The 20,532-nt window shown below is 47.2% G+C and overlaps 1 protein-coding gene across 2 annotated transcripts in view; it reads left to right on the top strand.

Annotated features, from left to right (window-relative positions):
* SETD2 (SET domain containing 2, histone lysine methyltransferase) overlaps positions 1–20,532 on the top strand; it is a 68,090-nt gene that overhangs the window by 37,509 nt on the left and 10,049 nt on the right. For both annotated transcript variants that reach the window (XM_040589721.1, XM_040589722.1), the window contains exons 12-17: positions 1,889–2,527; positions 13,886–13,934; positions 14,247–14,427; positions 17,668–18,343; positions 19,213–19,347; positions 19,934–20,073. In XM_040589721.1, coding sequence (XP_040445655.1) covers positions 1,889–2,527; positions 13,886–13,934; positions 14,247–14,427; positions 17,668–18,343; positions 19,213–19,347; positions 19,934–20,073 — 1,820 coding nt within the window. The remainder of the gene's footprint in view (positions 1–1,888; positions 2,528–13,885; positions 13,935–14,246; positions 14,428–17,667; positions 18,344–19,212; positions 19,348–19,933; positions 20,074–20,532) is intronic.

The raw sequence follows: 20,532 nt of genomic DNA, 5'->3' as shown, positions 1-20,532 counted from the left end.
TTCTAGGCAAAGCAGAACTGCTTGACAGGTGCCGAGTCAAGGTTTCTCTCACTGCGGTGCGTCACCCCTGTGCTGCTGTATGGGGAGGCACTGCTCGTGAGGCTGCAGAAGGAGCTTTTGAGACCAAAATTATGGGGGCTGAGTTAATCTGCTGCAGTAGCTGCTCTTTGGAGGGAGCTGAGCTATTCCCCTTCGGGACTGTAGTCTTTTCTTCTTTGGGCTAGGTAGGATCCATCCCACTTTATAGATATTTAAACTGTTGCTCCAAGGGAATCTCAGCTCTGGATTTTTGTATATATAGTGCCTACCCTCCTTGCTCCCTGATGTACAGGTGCCATAGCATTGCAGAGCTGCTGGGTAGCTTGCTTCTGACTCATCTAGCTTTGGAGAATTTGATGGTCCAGTTAAGGTTAGACTCCATTTTTCCCCTACAATAGATTCAAGCACTCAGCCTCATTGATCTCAAACCCAGAGCGACAACCCTGCAAGGTTCAGGAGGGAAGCTGAATTGCTGTGGTAGTGGTGGCTTCATTTCCACTCTCAATGTGCCTGGTCACAAGCTACTGTCAACTTTAGTGGGCTTTTGTGGATTGGAAATATTCTTTTAAAATCCAGGTAATTCTTTACTGAGTTGCCAGTGAGGCTTGTAGTAGGGGCCAGACCACACTTAGCTTTTTTTCCAGCTTTTTTTTTTTAAAAACCCTGTTATTAAAAAAAAAAAAAAAAAAGGTCTTTTGGCCATCAGATGCCGGTGGCAGAAATTATCATAATACCATAAACCATTTTCTGTCCTTTACTCCTGGAGGGCTGGTTTTGAAAATTAACAAGTTACAAAGCCCTGTAAGAAGGGGTGGCTATCTCTTGCTTCAAAAACAGGGGTTTGGGGCCAGGTCTCGGGAGACACATTGCTGAAGTCACTAGCTGGATCCTGAAAAGGTTGTGCTCATATAATGTCTGGTGCTTCTGTCTGTGCCGGCAATCCCCATTCCCACTGACAGGTTTTGTGAAAGGATTTTGGAGATCTTTTCAATAATTTGATTCTCTTCTCATCTCAGACGTTGGACAGAACCCACCTGAGGCTATGCTTTTTGACTGGTCTCCAGGGGAAAGCACTGTAGCATATGTGCTGGGGTCTCTGACAGTGTTGGCTTCATCACCTGGTACCTCCGGGTGTTTCCCAGTGTCTAAAGGAGGATAGGTCTTCCAGGGACTGCCTTACTGGGTACTGTAGAAGTGTTGTGGTACTGGGAGTGCAGGTGCTAGCAGCAGCCTTATTTTCTGGGCCAGATTAAATCAGCTGGAAGTACCATTGGTCAGAGCATGCTTGCCTTGTCTTGTGGTTTGGAGCTCCCCAGTTGTCCATATCTCTCTGTGCTTAAGGTTTCACTCCACAAGCAGCAGGCTGTCTCCTTCCTGCTGACGCCAGTAACAACTCCAGCTTCTGTTGCAGCACACAGCACTTTGTCTGGGGCAAATCTCTTCTGTTTTGACTGCAGATACATCTTAATGTTTCTGATCAGGTTTTCTTTCATGTGGTACATCTGACAGCTGTATTGTTGTACTGCTTGTCCTAGGAATGGGTATGGCCAACTGGAAGAGTCTGAGCTCTTTGAAATCAGTTTAATTGCAACCAATTGCTAAATTAGTTTAATTGCTTAATACTTGTGCTCACTGTTTTCCACCCACTCATAGTTTATTTGCTCTCAGCAGAAGTTCATCTCTGCAGCTCAGCTTTGAGAAGGGATGCAGCTGTTCCTGACCCATGACCTGTCACCATCATATTGATGTTTCAGAGTTACCTCTTACTGAGAAAAGGAAATTGTTCCAGGTTGGAGACACCTTTAAATTCTGATGGCTCTAACAATGTGGGTTTTGTCTTTGCATTTAGATTATGAAGACACTAGAGCTCCTGCCTATACCTACGAAGAACATGCTGGAGGAGAGCAAAGTGCTTCCTGTTATCCAGCGCTGGGCTCAGACCAAGACTGCTGTCCCACAGCTCAGCGAAGGGGATGGCTACTCCAGCGAGAACACCTCACGGGCTCACACACCGCTCAACACACCAGATCTTTCCACCAAGCAGAGCACAGAAGGTGACATGGACACCCCCAAGAAGCTGGTATTTCGAAGGCTGAAAATTATAAGTGAAAACAGCATGGACAGTGCCATCTCAGATACAACCAGTGAGCTGGAAGGGAAGGAGGGCAAAGAGGACCTGGACCAGCTGGAGGGTACCCCAGTGGAGGTGCCAGAGGAGCAGCAGCAGCAGGAGATCAAAGCTGCTGTTGATGTGACGATGGAGAGCAGCAAACCCCAAACTGTGGAGCTGGAGGCAGAGCCTGAAGCAGAGGTCAAAGAAGGCAACGGTGCGAAGCTGGAAGAGCCCATTACAATGGAAACACCATCTCAAGATGAAGAGGAAGGTGTCTCTGACGTTGAGAGTGAGAGAAGCCAAGAACAAACAGACAAAATTGTGGATGTGAGCGACTTGGCTACAAGGCTGCTCGACAACTGGAAGGAGCTCAAGGTAAGAAGCACCTGCCTGCAGCTACACCACCTCTGCTCTTGCTAAGGAAGATGCAGAGTTGTTTGCAGTTCAGTACAAACAGGGCTAAGTTACTGTTCTGTCAGTAAATGCTTGACAAGATTGCCTTTTCTATGCAAAAGGACTTTTCCAGGTGCTTTCTATATATATCCTTCCACCACAAACCACCCTGTACATGACTTACAGTAGATTTCCAGGTGTCGGTGCATTGCACTCTGAAAACAGCAGACAGTTCAGTTTGGGCACCACAAAGACACCTTAGTCTTCCATTTACTGTTTAGGCTGTTCAGGGGGAGGACAGCTCTAAGGGATTGAGGTTCTGTTCTCAGCTGATCATTAAAAGAAGCTAGTGGCAGCGCCGCATGCATTTTTGGTTGAAGTGGCCCAGTATTGGTCAATGTTGAAACAAATTAATGGACCGTCTACTCCTAAATTCTATTATCACAAAATTGTCAGTGTTTCCTGGCCTGTTAACATCTGCTTTTCATCTGCAACATACAGAGCCTCCAGAAACCGGTCTGTTGGCCATATTGCATTCTCTTGATAGCTGTGCTGGGTTAACCTCTGATTTTTGCAGTTGGTGTTTAGATCGGGTAAATACTCAGATTTGTGGGCGTTATTTGAGCCTTTAAAGACTGCTAGAGTATGCAGCTGCTTACAGTTTCATTCCCATCAAGGTCTTCCTTGAGCAGATAACATCTTTAAGAGAAGGGCTTGCTGGCTGCAGGCTGCCTTCTCTTCTCTGGAATCAGGCCCCTGTCCCTGCGCACCATTAAGTGGCCACCTTGGCCGCTTGGTCTTCAGCCAACAGCTTTTTTTGGTGGGACATAGGCTGATGTTCCAGTAACTCACCACTGGGCGCTTCAAGCATTCTTTGGGGTTTCTTTAGCTCTTTGGAAACTTCTTGTCCATCTGCTGCTTCTGTAGAGTTATATTTCTTATAACATATTCAAGAGTGAGATGGGTGGGAGCCTTTAAGTTGCTTTTACACTTTAATAGGTGTAAAAGCAGCATTTGCTGAGGATCCAGCAAAGGAATTGAAGGTAGTGCCATGCTTCTTGCATGGTGTGGTCTTGGTGGGAAAGGTTGTGGAGGGTCTTCTGCCCTTCCCTTAATCAAGTGTCTGCCCATTTTTAATTATTGGAAGTAGTCTTTAAGCAATTTTATCTTTTATGATGCATTAATCTAACTAAAGATGTTATCTACCCATTGAATCTGATAACGAGCAATGATTTAGAAGAGGGTAATAAAAATAATGGGTGTTAGGCATACCACAGCGCCACATGCAGGTGGGGGAGACCGCAACTTTGAGTCTGTGAACCTTTGCTTGTACCGTTCAGCAACTGTAGCTACAAAAATTAGCATTTATAAAAAGTATTTAGAGTTTTACATAAGATTTAAGAGAAATCTTACCTTAATCTCTGAATTTTTCAGAAGAATCAGATACTCTTGAACATTTGCAGAATTTGAGCATAATCATTTGTGCCATAAAGCTTAGTGGGAGAAGAGGTGAGATTTTACTGTACAAATGACTAAAAGAAGTTTCTACAGAGAAGTGAGGTTGTGTTTCTTTCTTCCCCCACCCCCCCCCGCCCACCCCTTACCAGGTGGATCTGATTATTAACTAGATTTTAATTTGCAGAGTTAAAAATTTTTGTGAGCCTCACAGTTTTATTTATTGAAGTGATACTGTCAGATTGAATTTATGATTAAATTGAGAGTCCTTTTCTATCCATTGCTAATACCTGGGATTGTTTTAACTGAAAGCTAAATCAAGTCTGAGTCCTATACCGCTTTGGAGATACACTTGCTTTGGACTACCCAGGCTCAGTTTTCTGTTTGCAACCAGGCATGTTCGCTTCCAGGATCACATGCTGCAGTGTTTAAAGTTGAAACAGCACAGAAAAAATGTTGAAAAAGGCTTAATGAAAAGCGTGAAGTCTCACAAAATGAGTGACTCCTCCAAAATGTTGGTTTGAGACCAAATTTGATCTGACAGTGTCATTTTCTCACCAAGACTGGTGTTTTCTTTTGAGCTGGGAGGAGCTCAGCCTTGGGTATCTAGAGACCTTTGCTGTAGCCCCTGGTCAGGCTGTGGAGTCATGACCCATCATAGTTGCTATTTAAGATGTGGATTCACACCCTCTCTGTGTACTTGTTAATTAATCTCAGGTCATTGCAAGGGTGCTAACAGCCTGTTGCAGTATGTGTGCCTGGTCATAGGGATGGGGTTTTATCTCACAAACTCTAGCTTTGTAATAATCCCAGCAAATCCAGCCCAAAAAAGCAGAACCATGCTGCGGGTCTGTGAAAACTCCTGTAAAGCATTTGTGGGCAAAGTGTGACCTGAGGATTCATTCCGTCCCAGCCTTTATCATAGCACTAAGAGTTAACTGCTTCTGTCCGACTGTCACCTGTTAAGATGCAGGGTGCCACCATAGCCCAGCCCGGAGGTGGCTGATGTCTAAAAGACAAGACTAAGGTGGCCAGGTGATGCTTTAGATAGAAGGGGGATAGATAGTCACCTTGGAAAACCCAGTCATCCCAGTGGCAAGAGCCAGTCGCCTTTTCCAGCACATCCAAGCTTTTTAAAAGCTGGTTTTGTTTTGAGTGGTGGAACATCCTGCAGTAACTGCCATTGGATGGGGGGGTGGGAGGGTCTGAAACCTCATAACTTAAGCTATGTCCTCTCCAGTCTTGCTGATGACCCCCTTGTAATTTCAACCATTTCCATCTAGCTTCTCAGGGCAGCAAGGAGCTGACCATGGGTCTCCTTTTCTCAACTCCATTTTCAACTCCGTGCTGAAGAAGGGAGAGGACATAGCGTGCATACGGTGAAGAAGCGGGAAGATGGTTGGGAAGCTGGATGATGCATGAGCAATATAATAGGTGAAAAGAGGACAGAGGTGGTTAACTCATTGATGCCGACGTTATTTTGGTGCGTCCATTGCCGGCAATGGACGTCGCTCCGGGAAAATCCCAACTCCTGGCATGAAAGGATTAAGTGAGCTATCTTTTTCTATACCTCTATACACAGGACTTGTAAGTCCTTGGCTTACAGGGCTCATACACTCCAACTCCTTAACCCACAAGGAGTCATACCCACTGCAACACACACTCACACTCCCCAGCAGGGTAAGTTTTCAGCCTGGGCTTGTGCATGCCATTCCCGCTCTCTGAGGAAGCGGTGCATATCTTATCCCATGCTGAAAACTCACTCTGAGTGGCACAGACTGGTTGGTGAACAACCAGCAAGGGCACACGTGGTGGTTCAGTGTGGTTCTTCCAGGCACCTTAGCCCACTCCAGCCCGAGGATTGCACTCAGGTAAGGCTCCGTGGACTGATCCATACAGCCATACCCAGGATGGAGGCAACAAACAGCGTGACGGCCAGCAGACCCAGTGCTCTACCCTCTTGGCATCACAGGAACAGGTGGTAGGGTCAGCACTGCCAAGCATGGCAAGCTTTTCTCAGCGTCCTTTTGATGGCTTACATTTCAGTAGTTAAGGCTGAGGGACAGGAGAGTACATTTACCTTCAAGCATAGCATGTGCTTTAATAGTGTTAGTATTTCAGGGTGGTCTGGGTGTTGGGATTTCCTTGCTGTTTACGCCAAAGCAGGGCCTTGAGGTCCAGCAGCTCCACTAGCAAAGCTGTAGGCGTCTTGTCATGACCCGTCAACAGGTCTAAAATCTGTCCCGTGGCAAACCTGCATGCTCTGCCGGCTGACTAATGCTGCATGAACACAACCAGCGTGGCAGTGCTGGCTGCTGCAGAGCACCCCACCATGCTAGCATGGTTTGGGCACTGCTCTGCTGCAGGTGGGATGGAGCTTTTGGCATCTTCCTCCACCCCTGGGTGGGCAGAGGATGCCCTTACCTTCGGGGGGGGGGGGGGGGGGGGGGCAGGTAGGAGCTGTAGCTGTGAGGATCCCCAGATCTTGCCCTTATGAGTTGGAGAAGATGTTTTAAGAAAAATAATATGAAAGAGTTGAAGTGTTTTGGGTTTAACAGGTTTTGGTTGGACACTTCTGTCCTCACAAGTATTTAGCAGTGACTTGGAGTTCAAGGCTGAGGTGTTACCCCAACTTTGGCCAAGGTAGACTTTCTCTTTTGCAACAAAAATGCCTGTTCTGTGAGCTTAATTACCAGCCTGAATAGGTATAGCAGAGCTTGGGTCGCTCAGGCAAACCGAGCTTTTGTCTTCCCCTGAGACATTCTTTCCAAATCACATCTGATATATCTTGATAGGAGAGCCCTGTGAAGCTGCTCTTGCCTGTCCTGTTCCCAGACAAGCCGTCCTGGTGTGACTGCCTCTCGCTCTGGCACGCACATCACATGCTTTAGTTAGGAGGCTTATAATTTGTTATAACTCAGAGCAAGAAATAGTTCATGAAAACAATAGGCACTGGTGAGTGGCCAGCCTGTTTTTTATGGTGGGGTTTTTTGGCCTTCAAGCAGAGATGTCATGGCATTAGTCCTTCTCTTGCTTTCCTCCCTCCCTTGGCGTGATGCTGGAGCTTTATGCTCATGCAGAGGGGATGGGGAGCTGCAGAGGGAAGAGAGGAAAGGAACATCACAGGAGGGAGGAGAGCAAGGATGAGGAAATCCAGCCCTAGTGGGCAGAGCATTGGGTATCCAGCCTGGGAGGGGACTGATCTGGTTATGTGGTGTTTCTTCAGCAAATCAACAACGTAAGTTCAGAGGACTCCAGGGCAGTTAGGTGAGACAGCACAGTCTGTAGGTCATCTTGGCTTTGGGTGCATGAGTCCTGGCAAATGTGGCAAGCTCCAGCAGGCTCTGCATCCAGGTGTGAGGTTCATCCCTTCAGCCTCAGGAGAAATGCGCTTGGTCCCTGGTTGGGCAGCAGAGGTTTTGAAGCATGGGTGTGAGGCCAGGCTGGCACAGGTCGGCGTAGAACACCCTGCTGCCAGCTGTACTTGCCTTGGCACTAACACAAGATGAGCCTCTACCTGGTTGCACTGTTGTTTCCCTTTGCCCGTTGTTGGTGTCTGTTGGTCTTCTCCAGCTTAGTTGCATTAAATCAGAAATAATTGGCAGCTAAGGAACAGATTTCTGGTGAGGGTTTCATTAGGTACAATGTTCCTTTCCTACCACTACATCCTTTGAGTCTTGAGACTGTTCTGCAGCTCTTTTGCCTCTCCCAACCCGAGGATGGTTTTGTGTCTGCAGCTGGACAGCCTAAATCGTGGTTGGAATTTTTTTTTTACTTTTCTTTCCTTTGTAACAGACTTGTATCACTTTTCTTTCTACATTTAATTTTCTGTGCAACTTATTAAAAATTGTTCTGGAAGGTAGAGAGCCATTTGGACTCTGTTAGTGGTGGTTGCATTGATTCAGCATTGTGCACGCTTGAAGCCAGCAGCTTCCGTTTCCAAAAATAAAACAGGCTATTCTTCGGAGTTCCCCTTGGCTTGTGTCTGGTTTGACCACCATCTGGTTTTCATGGAGCAATTTTGACATATTCCTCTGTTGGTTGCTGGTTCAAAGACTCTGCTGCCTCCATCTCCCCCAGACTGATGCTGGAGGCACTGCAGCCTATTGAGTAGATCTGTAGCTGTTCTCTAGCAAGACGTAGCTCACTCCCCAGTTCATAATTATCTTGTATTTTGAGCCACCTGGACCTTTGTTAGGGCAGTCTAATTTGATGGGATGGATCCTGCCACAGCTTCACCCATTTTCCCCCTCCAGTGCCTCCTGTTGCTGTGGTCACAGCCGTGTCTTTCAGAGGAAGGTGCTTTCTCCTTCCTAGGGAGGGCAGGTGCTTTCTTGCCCCTTGCATGTTCAGCTGTCTTTGACCTCAAAACTTAGACGCAGTTATCTCTGTTGAGTTGAAATCGCTGTATTTCTTAGCTTCAGCAGCTGAGCTTTCAATGTCACAGTGAACCTAAACCAACATGTGGCAGGAGTGAGCAGTGCTGTGTTTGCCAAGTCCACCTACTCAGGTCCTTCTCCTGTTCCTGTTGATCCCTTTGTACGGTAGTTTCCCATTGCACATCCTGCTATTTAATGGAAAGTCTTTTTAGGAGCAGGGGAGGCTGGTCTAGCTTAGCTCTTCCTCCACTTGCCAGCTGTCCTGGCTGGTTCATCCATCATCTCACAGCTTGGTGGCTCCTCATCACACCTTCTCTCTGCTGGTGGGAACATTGTTCAGGCCAAACGTGGGGCAGATCTTTGAACGTGCCGCTCTGCGGTGTGTCTGAGAATGAACTTTTTGTGGGGAGTGATGTGGGAGAGAGAAAATAAATAGAGAAAACCTGTTGCTGGTGAGTGCTTTTGTGTCTGTAGAACCTGTGCTTGTGGTCCTTCCCACACGAGGCAGTAAGAGGCAAAATGATCTACCGCTGGATGGCGTGTAAATAGCATTATATAGGCTTTATTGTCCCAGCTGGCTGCTTCAACATCCCTCCCCACTCCAAACAGTGAGCTGCTGCCTTGTTTCTTGGCATTTAGTTAAAAACACACTAGATTTGGGGTCTTTTGATCCACAGCAAATGTGTAAATAAATAAGAACAATTTTAAAAGAGCATATTTACAGACTCTTAATGCCTCTTGTCATGGCATATGTGTTCATGGATGCTTCACACTGCATGAGTTTGCAGCATTGTGTTCAGGTTCCACAGAAAAGCAAAATAGGTATTTAAAAAAATAAAAAGTCTTGACCAGAATAACTTTTTTTTTTAACCCTCAGCAGCACTTTTGAAGTGGTTTTGTGTTGTGAACAGACCACAACAGGGTTTCTTATACTTCCATTTGTTTCACCAAGGGAAAATATATTTTCTTAGCCGACAGGGCACATGGGGTTTTTTTTTCCTAACACAATAAAAGTGGGATTCGCAAACCTGGACTGTCTTGTTAAATCCATTGCTGGAGGTAGACACATTGCTACTGAGCGATGCAGTCTGGTGCAGCTGGGCAGCCCAGCAGAGATGCCAGTCAACTACTTTCCAACCAGCTTTAAAAAATCAAGCGGGGGGTTATTTAGAAAATGAACACTATGTAAGGTTGAGAGTTAAGTTGAGGTAAAGTTCCGTATGTCTGAGAGTAGGGAAGCTTTAAATACCCAACCTGAAGCAGCCTTCACTCCCCCTGTAACAGTTTAATGAATCTTTTTCTCCCCTCTGCCTCATCCATGCCTTAAATTACAGGATATTTTAGCGCTCTAGGGAAGGTCCCTGCTGGTTTTCCCCCGAGGCATCAAGGTACGATGGGTGAATGTGGCATCGCATCAAATATGAAGATTTAACACTGTTGGGAGGCTCTGATGGTCATGGACTTGGGGAGGTGGCTTTGCTGAGGTTTTTGCTTTGCTCCACATCTGGTCATAGGAAAGCACAAATCCTGCCCTGGGAAAGCCAAGATCTCAGCACACTGCACCAGAACAACTTTGTATAGCGCTGAGTATATTTTTTCTGAATTAATTGTCTTTTTTCTGGGGTGCAGCTGCAGCCTCCATCAGGGCCACCCCACATTCTCTCTTTGATTTTTCGTATTTGGTTTATTTGGTCTTATTTCCTATTGCAGGACCATACTGGTCATGTTCAGCCACATAATAGCTGGTTCATCACATGCTGCTTCAAATAAGTGGGTATTCTTGTGAACTACTATATTACTTCATGAAGGGAACAGAGCAAGGGCTTGATAGAAACTGGAATTAAAAAAAAACCAGGGTTTTTCTTCCAAGCTACCAGCACTTGGACAGTCAGTAATGCTGTAAAACCTCTCTATATATTCTACATGCTGTAGGATCACTAGTATGATAACATGTCATTTATACTTTGAGTGTCAGATTATTGCAGTTAGAAGTACAATCATGAGCGCTGTGGGGCTAATAAAACATAATCTGTAGCAATACACAGTTTAATGTGGCATCATAATAATCGTTGCTGCATAATCCAGCAGCATTTAACAAGGATGCTGCGCTGAACTGCAGCAGTCCCAGTCCCAGCATTTGCAAGTCTGAGTCCAAGTGCTCTCCCGTTTTATGTCAATGGAACGGTATTGATGAGTTATTCCGGCTCACGTGGATTTTGGGATTCAGCAACATGTAGTGTGCCATCTGTATATATATGAGAAATGGTTTCTGGCTCAAATAACTTGAAGTTGCAAGGGCTTACCTGTTGCCTTAGCAAAATGCACTCTTCTGCCCTTGCTTTCTTTGAGGCTCCTCTTCTCCCCTTTCTCCCTGTGGTGCCATCTCTGCCTGGAGTTCCAAATAAGGCACGGAGCGAGATACCTAACCCCAGGGCTTCTGGCAGGTCAGAAAAACAACAAATAATTAAAAGTGCTGTAACATCTCTTGTAATTTCCCATTGCAAAGCAGCCCCTTCTCTTTAGCAATCTCTTGACAGTGCTGCAGCTGCAGCCTGCCATCATCCTGGGCCAAGGGCCTGGTCTTTCCCAGGAGACCAGCGCAGGTGACGGAGCAGCATGGGCAGAAATCTTGGGGGACAGTGGTGCAGGCAGGGGGCTGTGTGTGTGCAGCTGAGAGGTCATTAGTGCAGATAATAATGATGGAAAGTAAAGACAGAGAGAGGTTTCATGTGATACACTTCAGGATCACGCAGGGTAATTAAAGGAGGTAGTCAGAGGATGCCCTAAAGACCCTTGCAAGGCACACAAAACCTGGTTCAAAAAGCAGCTGCTTACTGTAAGCCCCACAGCAAAAATCTCTTGTCCTCATTCATTCTGCCAGCAGGCTTGCAGCTAAGCTGGGTGCTGCTTAGGCTTCAGAACCATGACCTGCCTTGAAACACAGACGGCAGAAACATGGGTTGGTTTAAAATACATGACTTAGTACCAGGAATCGTGCTAGCATTCAGGTATTAAGAGGTCAAAAATGCTACAAGCGATGAGTAACAGTCTGAGTGTGTTTAATGGGGAATTCTCTCAGTGCTGTGGGTGGGATGGAATGTGAAGGGGGACCAAAACCAGGCAGGGGGTTGGTGGTACAGCAAGCGCTGGGCTTTGGGGTCTTGGAGGTGCCTTGGGTGTGCATCAGAACCTGCTTTGCTTTGAGCCCCCGGCGCCCACCTGACGTTAAGAGCACACAGGTGGTGGCTGTGATCTCACCAGGTCCTCCTCCCTGCCCTGGTCCCTGTGGATCTGCTGCTCCGTGGTCAGGGGGGTTCCCCAGCTTGGCATGGCTTGGGTCGAGCTAGATGGGCACAGGCAGCATGCCTGGGCTTCAGAAAAATAAGGGTTTGTAGGGAAAGGGGAGCACTAGGAATGCTTCTGCATCCCACACCTCTGCTCTGGACTCTCCTGACCTGGTTTTCCTGCTTCTGCCCCTTGGTCCATAGCAAGCATGTAAATAAATAGAAATAATTTTAACAGGGCACATTTTTAGACTCCTAGTGCCTCTGAGCCCTGGAAGAAGTCACAGCATACATGAGAGTGTAGTTGCAGGTGCTTCAAACTGCACATGTTGGCAGTGTTGCGTTCAGGCTCCATGGAAAAGCAAAATAGGTATTTAAAAAAAGTAAAATCTTGGCCAAAATCACTTTTTTTTAACCTTTACCAGCTCTTTTGAAGTGGTTTTGTCTTGTGAACAGACCACAACAACAGTTTCTTATGCTTTCATTTATCTCACCAAAGGAAAATGTATTTTCTTAGGCTGAAACATGGGAGCTCAGAATATATTTTTATTTTATATATATAATACAAATGTATTTTCCTTAGCTGAAATGTGGATATGAAAAGCTGCTGGGTGCAGGGTGGCTGCTTAATGCATGGGAAAAGTGAGTTTCTTCGGCAGTTGCAGGTTATCTGCAGCATGATGCTTCTTCCAGGAGTTGTCTGTGTGCCTGATGCTCTGTGGGGTGGTACAGCTTGGTATAAGAAAGAATCAGAACAATTTGGGTTGGAAGGGACCTTTAAAAGTCATCTAGTCCAACCCCCCTGCCGTGGGCAGGGACATCTTCAACTGGACCAGGTTGTTCCAAGCTCCAGCCTGGCCTTGAATGTTTGCAGGGCTGGGGCATCCACAGCTGCTTTGGGCAGCCTGTGCCAGTGCCTCACCACCCTCATCGTAAATGATTTCTTCCTTATATCTAATCTAAATCTCCCCTCTTTTATTTTAACACCATTCCCCCTTGTCCTGTCGCTACAGGTCTTACTAAAAAGTCTGCCCCCATCTCTCTTATAAGCCCCCTTTGGGTGCTGGAAGGTGCTCCAGCCTCTCCAGGAGCCTTCCCTTCTCCGGGCTGAACAGCCCCAGCGCTCCCAGCCCGGCTGCACAGCAGAGGGGCTCCAGCCCTCTGGCCATCTCCGTGGCCTCCTCTGGCCCCGCTCCAACAAGGTCCGTGTCTTTCCTGTGCTGAGAACTCCAGAGCTGGATAAGCAGTGGGGTGCGGAGTTGGCTGCTGTAGGAGAAGGGGTGGTGGGTGTTGGTAGCTGATCTCAGCAGCCTTCAACAGGGGCTCGGTCAAAGGGTTTTACTCAGACCTGGAAGGTGGCCTTGGGCTCCTGTCCCTTGGGGCACTCTGATGTCAAGCATCAGGTCTGGGGAATGTCACGAGGAACGTGGTGGACCTTGTCCCTGATGAGGCTGGCAGGTGCTGGGGGAAGCCCAGGGATGGTCCATGGGAGCCCACAAGAAGGGTGAGGAGGCGATGGCCACCAGCACAGTCTCTGTTTCTCCAACATGGTGAAGCTGCAGCTGTTGTATCACAGAATATCTCAGGTTGGAAGGGACCCGTAAGGATTATCAAGTCCAACTCCCTGCTTCTCGCAGGACTGCCTAAAACTGCCTTGAAGACCAGCATGGGCACAACTAGAGGTCTTTGGTGCTGGTGGTAGACAGGCGCGTCACTTCGGTGTCATTAGAGGACAGGTCAGATGCCCCTGTTTGCCAGGGCAGGGGTCGGTGACCATGGACACCCCAACAAACTGAGACTCAGCTGGGGGAACACCAGGGCTGGTAAATAAAGAGGTAGGAAAGCAGCTTTGCACCTGGAGGGTGGCTTGTTGCATTGCAAAAATCATTGATCACTGTTCCAACAGAGCTGCGAGTTCAGGCGCTCTTAGCCCGCAGGTGGGGTGGCCAGCGTAGGTCCTGCAGCACTGCTCATCACACTTGGCCCAGAAAACCACCTGCACTGAGCAAACACGAAATGCTGATCAGAGACAATATATAGAAAGCACCACAATAATTTGCCTAAAACCACAACTTTGCTTCAAGAGACATGGACTTTTTTGTGTTTTGTTTTAAAATTGAATTGTTAAATTATTAGTGCCGTGCTATGATTCTTGCAGCCCTGTAGATGGTTGTTCTTGTCAGTAGCTGAAACTCTGACCCTGCCTGTGGCTTGCTTTGCAGGAGGTGTACCGGATCCCGAAGAAGAGTCAAGCAGAGAAGGAGAACAATGGTATGTATTCATGTTTTCCTATATATCACTCATCTCCTATGAAACTACTTAATTTTCCTGGTCTGGGATGTCAAGGGATGTTCTGCCTTCATAACTCAGCATTCCTACTCCGTGAAAACGGCTCCTGTAAATAGGGAAGATAATCTAAGCAGTGGGTGATGGGAAATGTAGCCCTGAGGCTGATGCAGGGCAGCCTATACCTCGTTTGAAGACTCCGTTAACTAACAGAAGCTACTGAAACTGCAAGAGGGGAGAGCTGGAAATACTCTGAATTATAAAAATTCTCTCCCTTTTACCCATTTTTCCTAACAGCTGACCGTGGCAGAGAGTCAGCTGGCCACAGGGATCAGACTCCTACTCCAAAGAACCCAATCCTGAGCAGAGAGCGGGATTCCGAGAGGCAGAGCCAAAGTAAAGAGAAGAAGAGACGGAGAGACTCGTTGTCCCCTCCATCCTCGGCATATGAGCGAGGAACAAAGAGGCCAGAGGACAGGCAAGTTATCTGGCGGCACTGGTGGCAGGGCTGCGGGTCTGACTGCTGGGCTGGGAGCGTTGGAACTGTGGTAATCCTGGGTGAAAACTGGGGAAAGTGGTCCTGGTGATCTTTGAAAACACCCAGGGACAGGGAAGGAGATTTTATCCTGCATGGTGAGATGCATTCCCTGGCCGGAGTTGCGTGGCTCCTGGGTGTTAGGTGGCCTCTCCTCTCAGATAACCTAAGTCTTCGCCTTCAGTCATGTTTTGGGTATTAGACAGGTGATGAGGGAAGCGATACCCACCTCTCACACAGGAATTAGGGTTGTAGCCCTCCTAGTGCAGAGTTTGTCTGAGTTCTTCAAAACCCATTCCCTTCTGCTCACCTCTCCCCAGTATACTTGGGGGTTATTCTAAACTTAAACTTGGAGCAAGCCCATGCCCCTACCAGCTGGCAGTACCCATGCCAGGCAGGACTTCTAACACAGACCAAATTCCTTGACCAACTGAATATCCCCCAAAACCGTTGAGCTCAAGGAAAGCAGTCGTGATAGGTGTGACCCCACCAAGTTGGTGCCATGTCTCCTGCCTTCCCCTGGGAACGGTGGCATCCTGCTGCCTTGGCTGAGAAGGTGTCTCTTAAGTTTTAAAGACCTTGCAGTGATTTTACTTCGCGTTTCTTTTTTGTGGGCGCTCTGTTGCCTGATGGATGCCCACTTACACTGCATATGTTTCCAAGCGATGGATACAAGGGAGCATGAGGGCTTCAAATTTACTTACATCTTATATTAAAAAAAAGGATTTTTAAACACAGGTTGTCTAGGGAAACAAGGCACCGAGTCTATAAGCTCCAGTGAAAGTATATGCTACTTTAAATTACAGTGTGTGCAGATGCTGAAGATAAAGTAGAAAATAAAAGCAACCAGTTTGTGTTGCGCTAGTGTGAGTTGTGCCCTTCCATGTAAAGTACATCTGCTGACCAGGTCCAGTAGGATGGATGGTGAGAATAAAAATAGGGGCTAGGTAAATGAGACATAGACGTTTTTGTTCTTGGTGAGTTGGCCAGTTCAAGGAACAAGCAGTAAGAGAAAATGTTTTTAATTATTAGCTGTTCTCCCAGATTTTAAGTGAGAATCAGATCAGTGCAATGATCCTGGCAGCCACACGAAGCTGCCTTTGCCTTTTCCTTTTCCTATAGATTCAGACTATCACTGTCTGAGCGCCTGAGCCTGTGCTGACTCCCAGGGTTGTTCGCCAGTGTCCCACAGGCATGCAGCTGGGCACAGCCAAACCCTCCTGCAGCCAGAGGAGCAATAGAGATGGTGGTGGCAGGCAGCACGTGAATCAGCAGCTGCTTGTTGCCAGATAGCCATTTTCCTCCCTTGAAAGTTGCTTCTTAATTAAAAGAAGGAAAATATTACATGCGTTTCTGGGAGGCTTCAGATCATGTTAAAGGCAGTAAGAATGCCAAGGAATTTCCTTTAAAGTCATCAGTTTTCTGTTGTCCCTCTTAAATAGGATCTAAAGCCACTTAGTAATTAGGGAACAATTGGTGGTGAGTCAGCCAGATGAGGAAACTTTTGTCCTCGTATTGAGCTGGGCTGGGAAAGTTTAAAACATCTGGATAAAAAATAAGATGTAAATCTATACTACTGTAATTAGCCATTTGGAGGATGGAAACATCACCGAGGTCTGAGGGTAAAAGTGGAGCTAAGTAACGGCAGTGTGTCAGGAGGTATGAAGATGGATGGACTAAACAGTGTATTTTTTTTGTATTTTAAACAGAAGAAGCTCTTTTGTGGGTGAGGAATTGCCTGCTCTGGCTCTTCCCTCCTGCAGCCACATCCTTGTTGGTGAGTGGTGCTCACCAGGAGCAGGACTAGGGTGCCCGCATCCTTCTCTGGGGATACTCTTCTCGCTCTGAATGTCCCCCTTTTGTCTTATTAAATCCTTCATGTAACTAACAAACTAAGAAAATAGGTGGAGAGAGGAGCAAAGTAAGAGAGCATCGCTGGCTTGCTCTGCACTAAACCCGCAGTTTTCTTCTGCCTGTCCCTTCATGCCAGCTGCCTCTCGTGTAAACTCTCCAGGCAGGGCCAGGAAAGACTTGAATTATTGAAATTGAACTCTTCATGTCAATAAGGTTCACATTAACAGACCCTTGCAGCTACTCTGGGAATGTGAGGAAACATCTTAAGTGTATCTGTTGGTAGCAATGTGCTTTTGATATGTAAATGGAATGCATGAACATAAAGTGAGTATATAGAGAATATACTGGATGCTTTGTAGAATCCATTATATTAGGGCTGCAAAGCATTTTTGCTTGTAATCCCGATTTTACCACACTCATAACTTCTCAAAATATCCACCTTTGATCTGAAATTTTCCTTGGTTGAGGTCTGATCAAAGTCCTTAGGCTTTTTTTTTTTTTTTTTTTTCCCCTTCTTTAACTCCTTGGAAAAATCCCTCCAGCTGCTCTGTGTGTTGGGATGGAAATTCTTATTTGTAAAAAAATAATTAAAAAATCCATCCACACTTTATTATTTTTTAAGCTGGATCTGCGGTCTAGTAAATAGCATAACTCTAAACAGAAACGTGCTGTTTGTAATTCCCTTGTTCTTTGTCATGTCTGCAAATGCGCCTGTGTCTGCAGCTCCAATGCCGGGGGAAACCTTAGACAAATTTGGGGTACTTTCCCCATTGCTGAGCTGCTCTGATCTTTGGGAGTGAAGATGTTGTGGTGTGAGGTGCACCTTCTTGGAGAGCCTCTTCCAAAACCCATCTGTTCTGGTCCCGCTTCGGGAAACCATGGCAGAGGGTCTCCAGCACGGGTCCTCAGCCTGCTCAGGGGGCACCCTGCTTATTCCACCCTCTCCCCGGGTTCTCTGTTGGCCCTTGAGATATTGCCTCCCCTCTCCGGGTGTCTTGGTGCTACCCAGCAGATCTTCCAGACCACTTCTGCTGCATCTTTGCATCACCATTAGCTTCAGCACCGAACTGAAGCTGGTAAATCCAGTGGGACCACTTAGCTCATCCTCTGCCCTCATGGACAAGTGGAACCAGTGGATGTTTCTCCTCCCTATGAGTTGCCACGGTTGGTCAAATGCCTGAAAACGAATGTTTTTAGGAATTGTTGCTGCTGTTGGGCATTTGGGCCCCCAGTGTCTGCTGCCATCAGTGGTGGCTGTTTCGCTGCTGGAGCCCTGGACCTTTGGGTTTCTGAGGTCTCACGAAACCTTCTCTTTTCATCCTCTCCCAGGTATGACACACCAGCATCTTCGAAGAAGAAAGCCCGGCTTAAGGATCGCAACAAGCTGTCCACAGAGGAGCGCAGGAAGCTGTTTGAACAGGAGGTTGCCCAGCGGGAAGCCCAGAAACAGCAACAGCAACTGCAAAACCTGGGGATGACATCCCCCCTGCCCTACGACTCCATGGGCTACGGCACACCCCACCACAGCTTTATCGGCTACCCGCCTGGCTACCCCATGCAAGCCTATGTAGATCCCAGCAACCCCAATGCTGGAAAAGTTCTGCTGCCCACGCCCACCATGGATTCGATGTGCTCGACAGCAGCATATGAACACCCACAGACCTTGGTTGGGCACACAGTAGAACCAACCCTAACTACTCCTCAGCCGGTACCAGTAGTCCAACATGTAGCAACAACGATGGAGGTTACGACTCCACAGTATGTAGCACAAAGCGACACCGTGGTCCATCAAGAACCCAATGTGGCCGTCCTGCCCGTGGCTGCACCGGGACCAGTGCAGAGTCAGAGCTACGGGGTTTGGGATTCCAGCCAGCAGACTGTAGCAGTACAACAGCAGTACTCGCCAGCCCAGTCTCAACCAGCCATATATTACCAAGGACAGACCTGTCAGACCGTTTATGGTGTGACATCTCCCTACTCACAGACGACCCCACCGATTGTACAGGTAATTTCTATTTCAGACAAGGCATGGCATGAAAACACCCGCAAAATGAAGGGTACCAGCCTGCAGCTGGGAAAACCACTTTATTTGCTCACTCTTTGCTAGTGCTCTTAATGTTAGAGCATCCTGCTTTGCTCTGATACTAAGCTGCAGTAGCACTTCTCTGATGACTTCCCATGCAAGAGTATGAGAAAAGCACATTTAAGTATTTTCCATGTACAAATGCTGTAGTTGTTGGAGCCAAGCAGGAGTTTACAGCTTACAGAGATTATTTGTAACCTGTTTATAGAAGTTATGTTGGTTTTTTGATTGTTGATTCCAATGAATGGGTATTTCTGCATAAGAGCTTCCACTGTCATTGACCAAGTAAGCAGTAAAATGCAGGGCTGTCAGTTTGCCTTCCATTGGCTTTTAGAAGCAGAGTCTGGAGCTACCAGCTTAAACCAAACAAAAACCCCAACAGATCAGCTTTCTTTATAGGTTTTCTCTGAATTACATGTCCCCTTCCATCAGGCTCAGTCTGGAGCTCCAAATGACTATGCTAAAGTGGTTTCTCCTTGTGCTTTGTCTTCATTAACAAGGATATTGGTATTCAGCATCTTGCCGATGCCTAGTTCTTCCAAAAAGTGAGACATAGGCAATTGTACAACTCCGGGGACAGCAAATCGGCCAAGATTGTTTGCTTGAACCCCGCCTCAGTCAGTGGTTATTGCTGTTTGGTTTGGATGTTATCTTCTACTAGTCCTCGATGACTGTAATCCTCTTTTGGCCTCCATGATTTGATTCCCAGTAAGGGAAACTGTACTGTGTCCTCCAGTGAAGGGCTTTTTGCTAAAGCAAGCTGACTTGTGATTCTCTGTGCTCCATTTCAGAGTTATGCCCAGCCAGGTCTCCAGTACATCCAAGGCCAACAGATTTACACAGCTCATCCGCAGGGAGTCATTGTGCAGCCACCGACAGCAGTAACTACAATTGTCACAGCTGGGCAGCCTCAGCCCATCCAGCAGGTAAGGCTTGGTGGGTCAGACGGGATGGGGAGTGTTCATCTGCATCTACTTTGGGTTTGATTCCCTGTGGCTTCTGGATGCTGTGAAAGCATTGGTGGTACCAGCCAGAGGACTTTAACATGCAGCAGCATGCTGGTATCCTTCAGGATGCTGCTTTTCAGGCTGGATGTGTGCATCGGATGTGTTTTGGTGGGATTTGAGCCCAGATCTTGTGTTCAGGGCTTTCTGCCGGCACATCTGAGAAGGCTGCATATGGGTGGGTGTGTAGGAACTCCATGACTGCTTTTGCTGCTGAAGCCTCTCCATCAGAAATGGTGGCTTTGGCATCCACTACAGAGGATTTAAGAGCAGGGGTGGTAAAGCAGCTGTATTGCAGGCTCAGGGTGTGGTTGAGTGGGTGCTTGGGGTATCTGATGAAGAATTAGGGGAAGATACTGCCCTCTGCTTCTTGGGCCAACACTAATGTAATTTTTAAGTTTTACCTTCACCAAAGTCATTGTCATGGGGGGAAGAGGTGTCAGGGTTGCCCTGAGCACTCTCACGACCACTCACGTCTTTCTCTACACCTGTTCTGTGCTATTTTCAGCCAGAGCTTGTGGTGACCAATAACCTCCTGGACTTGCCTCCACCATCCCCTCCAAAACCCAAAACAATTGTCCTCCCACCTAACTGGAAAACAGCCCGAGATCCAGAGGGGAAGATCTACTACTACCACGTGGTAACAAGGTAAGCACGATAACGAGGTGAGCGTGGTAACAAAGTGGGTGTGATGGCTGCGTCAGGGCTGGAGTCTGATGGCTCAAGTGAAGGAATTGGGTGGAAGAGAAATGCATGTTCAGCCCTTAGAGTCTCATTAGGCACTGCAAAGCCTGTACCCAGCAGGGTGCTGCTCATAAGCTGGGTGGGTGGGAGGCTGAGATTGCTCAAAACTTCTCCTTCACCCCCGAAAATGTGGCCCAGGGATGGAGCCCTGTTTTCTGCAAGTGATGGCACTCGATTTCCTTGTGAACAGTGACTCCAGCCGTGCATTGAGTTGTAACCCGCTGTGGTAACACGGTGGTGAGGAGCTCCACTTCTGACATCTGATTGCAAAAAAATAAAAATCTCATCAAAGCAACATATTTCTCCCCAGCATCTTAGTCAAGTCGGATTTAAATCCTTTGACACGTTCATCGCTCTGCCTGA

Source organism: Falco naumanni, chromosome 4, assembly GCF_017639655.2.
Source record: "Falco naumanni isolate bFalNau1 chromosome 4, bFalNau1.pat, whole genome shotgun sequence".
In the NCBI taxonomy this organism is placed as follows: domain Eukaryota; kingdom Metazoa; phylum Chordata; class Aves; order Falconiformes; family Falconidae; genus Falco; species Falco naumanni.
This window is presented reverse-complemented; position numbering and strand designations above follow the sequence as displayed.